This window comes from Astatotilapia calliptera, chromosome 11 (genome assembly GCF_964374335.1).
Source record: "Astatotilapia calliptera chromosome 11, fAstCal68.1, whole genome shotgun sequence".
Lineage (NCBI taxonomy): Eukaryota > Metazoa > Chordata > Actinopteri > Cichliformes > Cichlidae > Astatotilapia > Astatotilapia calliptera.
The window spans coordinates 27,794,920-27,807,104 of NC_137432.1; the positions used below are offsets into that span (position 1 = coordinate 27,794,920).

The 12,185-nt window shown below is 38.3% G+C and overlaps 1 protein-coding gene and 1 long non-coding RNA gene across 2 annotated transcripts in view; one reads left to right on the plus strand and one right to left on the minus strand.

Moving 5' to 3' along the window:
• grik3 (glutamate ionotropic receptor kainate type subunit 3) overlaps positions 1 to 12,185 on the plus strand; it is a 130,146-nt gene that overhangs the window by 97,870 nt on the left and 20,091 nt on the right. Inside the window, exons 7-10 of the mRNA XM_026185792.2 lie at positions 75 to 218; positions 4,392 to 4,499; positions 6,510 to 6,623; positions 9,195 to 9,398. Coding sequence (XP_026041577.1) covers positions 75 to 218; positions 4,392 to 4,499; positions 6,510 to 6,623; positions 9,195 to 9,398 — 570 coding nt within the window. The remainder of the gene's footprint in view (positions 1 to 74; positions 219 to 4,391; positions 4,500 to 6,509; positions 6,624 to 9,194; positions 9,399 to 12,185) is intronic.
• The window catches only part of LOC145431829 (uncharacterized), a 126,935-nt gene that overhangs the window by 6,984 nt on the left and 107,766 nt on the right, over positions 1 to 12,185 (minus strand). The gene's annotated exons all lie outside the window — the stretch shown is intronic.

The following is a 12,185-nucleotide window of genomic DNA, read 5'->3' on the forward strand; positions in this document are numbered from 1 at the left end:
AAGACTAACGGTGACTCAACTGTTTATGTCTTTGTAGAGTCTTTAGCTGAAACAATGTTCACCCCTTATTCCAGACAGATGCAGCTCTGACCTATGATGCAGTCCACATTGTTTCCGTCTCATACCAGCACGCTCCTCAGATGACCGTAAACTCACTGCAGTGCCACCGCCACAAACCCTGGAGATTTGGAGGCCGCTTCATGAGTTTCATCAAAGAGGTGATGGGGCATTGGCCTGTTGATATTTGATATAAGTGTTTATATAGAAACATAGTGAGTGAGTGGTGAAAAGGACTACGGTGAGCAGAGTGAGAGCCATGTAGTCGTGTGGGACTTGGATATTTACCCAGCAAAATCAATCTTATCCACATACAAAGTGAACCAAGACTTGATAGACACATCAAAGCAGCATTGTTGTCAGCTTTATAAATTCCCTGTATTCATAACCTATTTTCCAGAAAGCATGTACTGTAACCTTTTGAAAACACAACTTGTGTAATCGTCTCTTATTTCATCTAACATGAGGCCCTGACAGTGCCTCAGAATTCAAAGACGAGTCTGTGCAAAGTGAGAGATTAAGGGTGTGCAGAGATGCTACTATTTGTATCTTCATTTGTACAAACAACAGAATCATTTGTATCTGTGTTTTTCACGGGTGTGGTCGTGTGTGGTGGGGAAGAGTTGAAAATGTCAAGTTACATTTTTCTCACTTAAGAAAATAACTCCAGTTAAAGCAAATTTGAATGACTGTACACAGGCTTTACTTTCTAAAGAAGATTCTACAACTGTGGGAAGCCTTTTTTGGTTATTTGGCAAAATGGATGTGTTGGTGGTGTTTGATATATGGTCAATATTTGTGACCAGTTTGTGACTAGTCCTGTGGTCAGCTTTGGTCACTTTTCTTGTAGGAATCTCAAACACCACTATGATAACGGAGAGGAAATTTTCTATGTACATTATAATAACTGACCTGATACCCATTCACTCTTTTATACAAGAAAAGTATTCTGTTACGTAGGGCTGTTCGATATAACGATATATATCAGATGACGATATAAAAACGTCTATCGTTTCATTTTACGCTATCGTTTGTTTCGTGGTGTTGCAAAATAAAATGTTTACGACAATATTTTTTCATCGTTTTGATGGTCACTGTAGTGGCTATATTAATTTCTTAAAGTTCTCTCTTTCTCTTATATTTAATATAACCACACTACGGACGGAAAAGCGCCTGTTTTATGCATTGTGGTTAGCAACTACGATGGTAACAGCACCGCGTGTCCGCTTGTTTATGTTCCACATAAACCTTTCACAATAAAGCTCAAGATCCTGTTGAGACTTTTCAAAATAAACTGAATCACGTGAAAGAGCAGATTATTTACGGATGAGAATAAAAAGAGCCACCAGGTGCTAAAAAATAAACTTTAGACTCAAACGTTAGAACAGGCTTTTCCCCGCAGCACGCCGTGTAATGACTACTCACAAAGAAAACGGCGGCCGTTACAACTTATGTCTAAAAATGTATAGTTTCATGCATCTGTTAAAACACTGGACTCCAGCTACATGACGCGCAGCTGGAAACACTTCACGCAAGACGAGCTGCCCGAGATTCGCAGAATTTACAGAAAATGTTACATCTGTGTGATTTATAACGTTATGGGACAATAGAATTCTTATATCGGGATATGAGATTTTGGTCATATCGCACAGCCCTACTGTTACGTAATTACTTTTCCTAAAAAAAATGCAGTATGCTACTTAATTACTCCTCAGAGAAAGTAATTCAATACACTACTCGTTATATTACAGTCATATTACTCTGTATACTGACTTGAAATGAACATAACTGCCAGTTAATGATATAATCCTCAAGTTACAGTCCTACACAGCGACATAAAATGAGGACGTACATTATGTTTCTTTGAAATTTGTTAAACCCAACGCTGAAAATAGGTAGGACAAAATCACAATAGAGCTGTCATTGTGGATGGTCACCTTCACGTGTTCCCCCCCAAAAAACAAAAAAAAACATGTTCCCTGTGTCATGCTGTTTCACTTACTCCACTTTGCCTTTAATAAAAGCAGCAAGGGAGCAACGAGTAAACAGTCTCTCTCATTAATGTATGTCCACTGATCTGTATCTGCAACCAAGCTGCAAAGAGAGGGAAGAGTAGACGTGTCTATAGATCCTTGTGTGGTCCATTTGTTGGGCAGGACAACCCCAAATACAGAGTATCAGTTGCCACTCCCTTTCTAGTCTAGATTACCAGGAAAATTAAGTGCAGAGAAAACATCATCTGGCTTGCAGCCTTGTTCAGTGATAAGCACAAGTGGAATTGGGGCTCCAAAGGAAAATAAGTATAACCTTTCTTTGCCCTAATGCATTGCTTTCAGAAAGAAAGTGGGGGTGTGTGGGAGGTTTTAAATGGCCACGACTTGTAGCTCCTCCAAGACTTTGCTTCACCAACAGATGGCATACTTGAAAGAACAAATTCTGGTCTGGTCTTTCTATAAATGGTAGTAGACTCCCAGTAAGCATTCAAATACAGTGTTATAGCCAAATCATCATCTGACTTTGCTGAACAGGAAACACTTTTTTTTGTTTCAAGTGAAAATATAAGGTGGTATGATTTTTGAGTTGCCTGGAGATGCCTTTTTCTTAGTGGCAGGGATAGCAGTGCATGTGCTTATGTGTCTTGGACTTCCCAGCAGTACACTTGAAGAGACCTGAAATTATAAAGCACACTAAGACTGTATTTGCAGTATTTTATTTTCACAGATATCTGAGTTCAGTTCATTTCATTTTAGACGACTCTGTAATTAGAAATTGGATCATTTGATTCATAGAACAAAGGAAGACGGGTGAAGATGGGTAAACTGATGAGTGAAACATACATAAAACGGTGTAACTGTATATTAAGCAGTTTTAATTAAAGCTAATTAGTTTTAATTAAAGTTTTTTAATTAATTAATTAAAAGTTTTTTATTGATTAACAGTACTGTATTATTACCTTTTACTCACAATGTTGCTGTTTTTAATCATTTAACAACACTAGGAATTTACTACATATACTATGCACTGAAATGTGATATATATTCTGTTAGTTTTTGGCTACACGTTGCCAACTGGAACAGGAGCTATAAAATCCCGCTGCTGTTTGAGATGCAGTAATAGACACAATTCTCTTTGCCTGCAAAGTCTGCACACCCTATATCTTACAAACGTCTGGTGTCTGTGTGTGTCTGCAGTATTTAGTTTAAAAAAATGCCAGTGTTAGCCATCTTGAAAGGATTAAAGTAAATTCAATATTATTACATGATTGTTCTTATGCAAACATCGTAAGTCTTAGGTTATGAAAGCTTAAACTCAGGCCTAATTTACGCTTACTTCAAGACAGGAGTGTGACATATTCTGAAGGTCGACTTCGCCCTTTCGATGTGATATGGCTGACGCATTTATGTCACTCTCTGAATTAGAGCTGCTTGAACATACCACCCACCTATATGGCAATAGGCCAGTGGGAATGAGGTATGACAGTGTTTGGAAAAGCAGAGTGCCACAAATTTTTCCTTGAAGCCTCAATATTCTCATGTTCTGGCAAGCTACATGGTGGTTGGACAGCTATAGCCTGTAGTGTTGTCACAGTTTAGATTTTAAACATCAGAAAAGTGTTTATGATATGTAAAGATTCATTACCATGTACAAAGACCCTTTAAAAAAAACCTTACAATGCTGTGGTGTACACACTGGGGTGCAATCGCAACCATAAAACTAAAAGAGACAAAAATAAAATGAGTAGAGTTACTTCCTGAGTTTTTTATGATTGCTGCAATGGTCTGAGGTATGTTCGTGTATTTAGTACGGGCCTGCATGTATTTGCCTGTGCACACGTCTGTGGAGGTGGCAGGTATCAGGGAATCATAATAGGGGGCAGTTGTATGTTTTTCCCCTCATGGGGAATCAAGCAAAGGGAGACGGTTGTTAATTAACTCCATAGTCTGAAGGGAAAATGCGTTGGAGGCAGTGAAATGTAAAATGTAATTAAAAAAGAAAATGCAGCCTGTGTGATTTGTGTTTGTACTTTTGGTTCATGTCTGCGTGGGTGTGAATTTGCTTTCCGTGAACGTCAAAGTATGTTGCAGTGTGTTCTGTTGATAGGACTTAAACATCTTTCTCCGGTTTGTTGTTTCTTACTGTTGTTGACGTACCTTGCACCTTCTAGTTTTTGAAACATGTAGGAGCGGTACAATCAAAATATTATATACAGGTATATGGGTAGATGTGTACTGTATATAGGTGTCAGAAAGTAGGTATGCAGTAGCACTAAATTCTGGAAACATGGGTAGTTTGAGCTCATGCTGGGTAAAATATGTAGATATTTTGTCTTTCAGTCCCACTGGGATGGTTTGACGGGTCGACTGTCCTTCAACAAAACAACTGGTCTACGTACAGACTTTGACCTGGACATCATCAGTCTAAAGGAGGATGGACTTGAAAAGGTAACTATTGTTTAATGTAAATCCTTGTTAGATGAGGTGAAACATACAGCAATGTTTCACGGCAAGGAGTATATAAAATGTAGGATTTTCATCAAAAGAATATATAAAATTGCTCATTAAAATATATATATATATATATATATATATATATGCATATTTCTGATTTTTTTAATGTTGAATACACGCACACTTGGCAATATCATTTACCTCCTAACAAGGAAGCAAATTGGCTGTTTCAACATAAGCATAAGTTAGTGGATCATAAAGCAAATTGGATTAGGGTACACATTAGGGTGTTAATTGCTGCCTCTCTTAATGATAATTTGAGGTGATGCCCAAAATGCTGTTTGGTGTTAATGAGCTGTATAAACATGTTTCACACAAAAAGGGGGTGTGGGGGACTAAAAGGTTCCTACTGTAGAACTTATTTTATTATACTGGAAGGCCTCTGGATTACAACAGCTATTCTCTACTAAAAGGCTTTCATACATTATGAATACATCAAATAGGGATAAGTCCCATTATGACTTCTTCAAGTACTCCCTAAAGGCTCAAGAATATATAATAGCAGGGGCTTTTCAGCTTGTAACTCCTCTGTTCCAGAATGAAGCTTGTAATACTGCAGCTTTGAAATGATTCTTCTTCCCTCTTTTATTGGCATCTTGTCCTGCATGTGGTCAATTAAGTTGAAGCGCAGTCATCTCCTAAAAGTATTTGATGCCATATTAGTGCATTCTCATTGTGCATCTGACAAATCCCACTCTAATGCATGCTAGGGTTGATCCGGCAGCATGCTGCAGATTGCTGGAATTTTTTTTTTCCCCTTGTATATCCGTGGAATCGGCTTTGACTGTTTGAGCCTATTAAGATGTGGACTTTTTTCTCAACTAATCCATTGTAATTGAATATTAGCCTAAGTTTGAGCTCACGCTGGAATTATGAACAGGTTCTCAGACTGCCACTTTCACTCAACACTGGCATGCTCAGGAGGGTGAAATAAATGTAATGCTCTCCGTGTGGATGCATGAGTAAATAACTTTTGAATCCAGTCTTTTGCTAATCATGTTTAATGAATTGAGCTAATTGTAATTGGGTACAATTAGAAAGAATTTTGCAAAGCGGAAAGCATTCAGATATTTTTAAATCTCTCTCCTGGAGTCCTGTTTGGTTGTGTGACAAGCTGTAACTAATGTGCTTTTCAAATTAGAGCATATGCCTTTATCTGGATTAGGCAGGGAGGACATTAACAAACATTTTTCATGCTTTTTTTCTGGGGTGGGGGTGGGGAGCAAGTTTTTAAATGGATCCACCTCAAGCACAAATCCCAGTGAATATTAAAAGCACTGTCTCTAGTAATAGAGAAAGAGGGAAGAATGGGAGGAGGGTTTGGTGGAGAGCTCGATTTGCAAACAGAGATTGTTACCGACAGCCACAGGACTATTTGTGCTAATGATATGTTCCAGAGAGTGTCTCTACAATATGCAGAGTTTTTTTGCTTCAGGGCTTCATGCATGTATAACTCCTTTTATTTGTTCAAATCTCTTGGCTTATATGAGGCTGTACAGCAAAATTACTTTCACAATGCAGTCCTAATGGCATCCCCATTCTCCAACTTCATTTAAATTTACTGTGAGCTTGTTGTAATATTTGAAATATTCAATATTTCTATTGGTTTAATACACAGTCGTTTCTGTACACATGTTCATATTACATAGATTCTACATTTATATAAAAATGTTTTGACGTGATTTGATTTATCTGACTTATCGCATTGCAGTTCATTGTTCCAGTTTCTTTGATTTACCCATAATGCTTAATGCTTAACTAACCCCCTACTCCCCAAAATATACTGGCCTGCTGATAAAAGGTGACTCAGCCAATCATCTAATGCTGCCAGAGATGTGTTCAGCCTGGCACTAATGTGGGAGATGGTTGCCGGCAGAGTCTGCTAAGGTCATTGCTGATCAACAGAAAAAGAACACTTAGCTACACACTTTTCCTTTTGCACAGGTGGGGAAGTGGAGTGCGTCTGGAGGTCTTAACATCACAGAAGTGCCGAAGCGAAAAGGGATGAACATCACGGATTCTCTGGCTAACCGCTCCCTTGTCATCACCACCATCCTGGTAGGTCACCTGTGTTAGCCTGGCGTAAAATATGCCATACCCTTCATTCCTTCCCAGTTGTCCATCTTATAGATAACACATTGCAATCCAAGCCTTGCCATATATTTACTTCTTTTCATTCTGTTTGGTTCACTGCAGACTAGAATTCTTCAGGCGTGCTTTATACTGAATATACTGCACTATAAGGAAGAGAAGTGGCTGCTAGATACAGTAATATGTTGTACTGACAATTCTAAAAATAACACAAATACTGACACAAATCATAGATATGATAGTAGATATTTTTTTTTATAGCAAAAGCAACTACACAACACAGACCTGTCAGTTTTGAGAAGCCCTGGGGCAAAGAAAAAAAAAGGAAACAAAAGAGTCAGTGCTACAATAAACTATTCCTGAGAATGCATTAATTACATGTTCAGATAGAAAGAACTTGGCAAGCCCTCCGCCAGATCCACATTACCTTCATTTGTACAGTATTGTAGATTCCCAGTGGTATGTACTTAACACTGTCACTGGCTGTTGGGGTCTTTGTATAGCTATCAGGAAGGTGCTTGCCCAGATGTTCGCCTGTACACCCCTTTGGGACAGCTACACAAGCTACAATGATAAACACTGTTATTAAGCCTATATTGGACTACAAAGCTATAATTATGAGAAGTGAGGTCAAGGTGGGATATAATTAATGCCTATCAGGTGGCATCTATGTTAATACTGTCTTATACAGGAGACATGAAACAAGGATTTTAGTGCTATACTAAAATATACTAGCACTAGTAGTTACAGACTCATTTCTGTGAGAGTGGTGTAGATTTTGGATTTTTTATCTGCACTTCATTTTCTTCTTAAAGAGTATTTCTAACATTTTCCAACATTTTCCTTAATTTGCTTTTTCTTTGGATATCATTTGTTTAAGATCATAAAACTGACTATTTTCAAATTGCCGAAGAGAGCTCCAGCTTTAATATCAATCTCACGTCTTAGTGTAATGGCATTGCATCAAACTGATTCCAGTGAAGCATGGAGAAGACGTCTGACAGCTTTATAGTGATAACTTCGTAGAAGAGATTAAGGCACTTAATGTGTTTTTCCCCTTACATTAATTGTTTGCACTCCATTGCCTGTAATGTCTCTGCGCAGGCCCACCTTCCTTCCCTTTCTGTTATGCACGCCCATGCTGCGATTGTGAGCATAGAACTGGTATAAACACTTTGCTTTGAGTTAAAACCTTGGGGAATAGCAAGAATTGGAAGGCTAGAAACAGATGGTAATGACTTTCTCCCTTAACATGCAAACTTTTTGATCAAGTTAATTGGACAACTTGAGCAAAGTTTGCTGCTAAGCACTTGCTCTCGGAATGCATTGTCATCAAGTATTCATAACTTATTATTTATTTAAAAGGTCATCCCGATTGTAATGTCCAAGTAGCTTCATATTTTGTAGACAAACAAAGATCTTGAGCATTTACTGAACACTTTTATGGGCATGTAAGTTTAACTAGGATGCGTAAAATAAATTATTGCCTGCTTGATACTCGGGTTGCTTTACACCTTCTTTTACAGACAACTGAACAGAATTATAAGTGTAAATTTTTATTTTTTATTTTTCCCACCCCTCATTTTCTCCTAAAATAACTTTCTGGGGGACTAAAAGAGTACTGTGACTTTTTTTTCCCTCCCCCTTCTTGACTACATCATTTTCTTTAGTGCTCTACCAGCTACAGCTGAGGGAAAAAATATAAAGAAAGGGGTCACCTTCGATAGAGAATCAATTACCCTACGTCTGAGCTCAGTTTGTAAATTATACATCTTGCTATTGGAGGCAGTAAATTGTATTACAGCTTTTGCATAAACACACCAACATGTTTTGAAATGCACAGTGAGATATGCTCGTCTATCTGGCAGAGAAATGGTAACAGGCACTAAATAAAGGAAACCATTTATGAGCGGTTCTGCGTTAGTCATTGTCACTGTAGGCATCAGCTCAGTTGCTCTCCCTTGGAGGTTGGTGACAACTGATGAAGGCAACACAGTGGCTATGTTCCATTACACTGCTGCATTCTGTTCCTAATCAAGCTTTTATACAGCTTAAATTATGAGCATCCGGGCAGGATATTACAGGCCAGTAAAGAGTGTCAGCTACCTGACCATAAAATAAACGGTGCACCAGCTATATAGGTCAGTGAGTGGGAGACAGTAGGTTTAGCTATTTGAACACTAACTAAGCTCATTGGTAATATAAATATTCCTTCTGTGTGCATTGCCATCACTATAAGAATCACTAGATGCTGATATAAATACCTGCAATATAAATTTTTTACTTTACATTACCATCTTGTTTTAGCTCGGGTCCCGTTTCTTTAATACTTCAATGTAGGAACAACCTCAGCCTTCTTTCATATTTTACCACTGCCTATATCCACACTGTGTACTTGAATCTGCTGTCACTGCCTGTTAAATGCAACAGCGACTCGTCAGCTCAGATCACTTTGCTTCAATTAGGTTCATGTGCTGAAACAAATTGAAAAAGCTGACCTCACCATTGCTTTTCATTTGATCTTTTTGGTCTGAGCAGGAGGAGCCATATGTCATGCTTAAGAAATCTGACAAGGCGCTGGTTGGGAACGACCGTTTCGAAGGATTCTGCATCGACTTGCTAAAAGAGCTGGCCAACATCCTGGGCTTCACGTATGAGATCCGTCTGGTGCCTGATGGGAAATATGGCTCCCAGGATGACAAGGGCCTGTGGAACGGCATGATTAGGGAACTTATAGAACATGTAAGTTTTACTCCTTGTTGACGTCTTTTTTTGACCAGAAGCATTATATGCTCATATGTGCATAATATATATATAGCTGTAATCTTTAAAAGACAAAACAAAGCAATAAAAAAAAAGATACGCCTACCAGAACCTCCAAAGCTTAAGACAAAATGAGGTATGTGTTTAATAGAAGCAAAAACAATCAAATTTGTAATTTTATAGTGGTTATGAACCAGACTATTTTTTATTTGTAGGGAGTTTTTAACAAGAAATCATTTTATTATCAAAGTGTAATGATTTAAACTTTGATTTATATGCTCCAAACAGTCTTTCGCATCATCATGCGCACTTACAAAAGCATGCCATTGAGCTGAATTACAGGTTATGTCCTCCATGTGGACAGTGATATAGTTATGATTGAGTACAAGTCACAAGGAGCCTACAAAGCTGTCAGTTACATTTATGGCACAATTATGTCAAGGTTGCCTAAAAGTTACAAGTGTGTTGATGTCATTTAGTAAGACAGGCCATTTTGTTCAGCTGGATAAACCACAGATCTAGGATGAGCACGTAACGCTGCATAGATTCAGGGAAACACAATGGCAATCATCTTTCTGAGGGATAGCGACCAATCGTAGCTGTCTATGTCAAACTCAAAGCCTCAGTGGCCATGAAACTGCTTCGCATCGAAGCGATGGTGGCAATTCTCTGCTGGCATTTCATAAGTGTCCCTGTCAGTGCTCTCTCTTTGTCCTCAGCCCCATCGGGTCAGCGCTGTACTCAGCTGAAAACTTGTAATAGCTTAAGTGGCATTTAGTGCAGGGAATCGTATGGCAGGAGTCAATGGCTTGGTGCTGAAAGGGTTGGAAAAGGTGGGCTCCCACTGCAGCACTTTATTTCTCCGTCCAAGCTTTTTGCTAGATCCGTGTTGATAACAATAACCTTTAGAGGAACAAATAGATTACCAAAGGGAGAGACAGCTGGCACGAAAAGGAGATGCATGACTCCATCATTAAACAACACATACGTTATTGGTGCATTCTTTGGTTTCAAAGAGAGGACTCACAGGTGGCCACAGAGTCTGTTCATCTGCTTCCAGCCAAATAAAAAAAAAAATAATAATAAAAAAAAACAGTGCAAAACTGTGGCATCTGGTGATTACGACCTTTGCACTCAGCTTAAATATGAACATAAGCTGTTGAACACACATAAACAGCAATGTAACACCATTTAGTCTATAGCTACAGAAAGTGAGAAATTCTTAAGTAACAGAGATTGGAAAAAGGAATAGATTTAAATGCTTTTATGATGCACACATATGGTCTATTTTAACCTTTTTATACCTATTGCTTTTGTAAATAGCAGCAGAAGAGGAGATTGGAATCTATACTGCTGGTTATTGCTTTTACTGCTTCTTATCACATGGCCAAGGATGCAAGACGATTTTTTTGTGGATTTTTAGTCAGTTCTATTTTGTGGTCTAGTGCTTTCCTTACTCCACTGGTATGGATAAGCTGATCGTAATTCAGCAGACCTGAAACGTAAACGTTAAGGCAAGCTCAAGAGATCTGACCCTGAGATGATATGGGAGAACTGTAAGGATACAGATTTCTTCAAACTATACTGCAGCTGTATTTTTTCTTTGCTTTGGGTCAAACTGAGACATGCTGTGCAGAAAGTTTCTGTTTTTCTATACATGCATTGGAAGGAGGATATTTCTATAAAACAGATAACAACAAAGAATGTTTTCACCTCTTCTGTTTCTCTCTTAACAATGAGATACAGAAGGTAGCTGACATTTTTTATCTTTTCTCTGTGTATTTATAATTACTTTATGTTAGCCCCCCATTGCTTCCCCTCTTGTGATACAGATAGATAAGCTGTATAACAGTTTATTGCGGCTTAGCGAGATAGGGTCTTAGGTAGAAAGCAGGGAAAATAGTTGGTTTTGAGTGATAAAAATAGTCCTGAAGCACGAGACTTGTACTTTTATTGCTATCAGCTTGCCCACTGTACCCTCAAATCATCACTGCATTGCATAATTGCACAATTGTCTGTTTAAGTGAACAAAATGCAAGTTTTAGTGTTAAATTCATTCATCCCTGTAGCTTACAGAGATTTTCACACTGATAGCTACATGTGGCAGAAATAGAATAAAACCCGTATATATTTTTTAGTATGAAAATGAAAGTCAGTTATGATTTACTCGCCACAGAATTGGAGACTTGAATGAGAAACTGCAGTGTTGCCAAGTGCAACGATTTAGCATTGTGTAACATGTAGCGCTTTATTTTCCTCTGTGCAGTCACAAAGCTCACTGCAGTGCCAAAGGGCATTGTTTAGAAGGTGCTAAATGATGCAACAGGCCTTGTTAAACTTGATTTAGTCACAATAGATGATCACTTTAATCATGCTGTGATGCAAATGTTAAAGGCGTCCTTAACACATCATTTGTTTCTGTCATGGCAATTAATCTTTGCTTCGACAGATACACTGGAAGATTATAGTCAGCCCACTTCCTCTTTGTCTACATTGCTACACAGTTGATTAGATTTATTGCACAAGAAGTAGTTACCCTATTTTCAGTTAAATAGCACATTTTCCAAGGCCTCAAAAATCTTATGATCAGCATATGCTAGATGGACAGGTGTCATTTTGATTGCTAGTTATTTTTATCTTTAGTTTTGTATTTATTTATTTATTTTTTATGTGAGACAGCAGCGTGATATGGTGGTGACAGTGACAGACCCATAGCTGCAAGGACAAAAGTTCAGCTGCCACAACAGCAAAAACATGTCCCGCCTG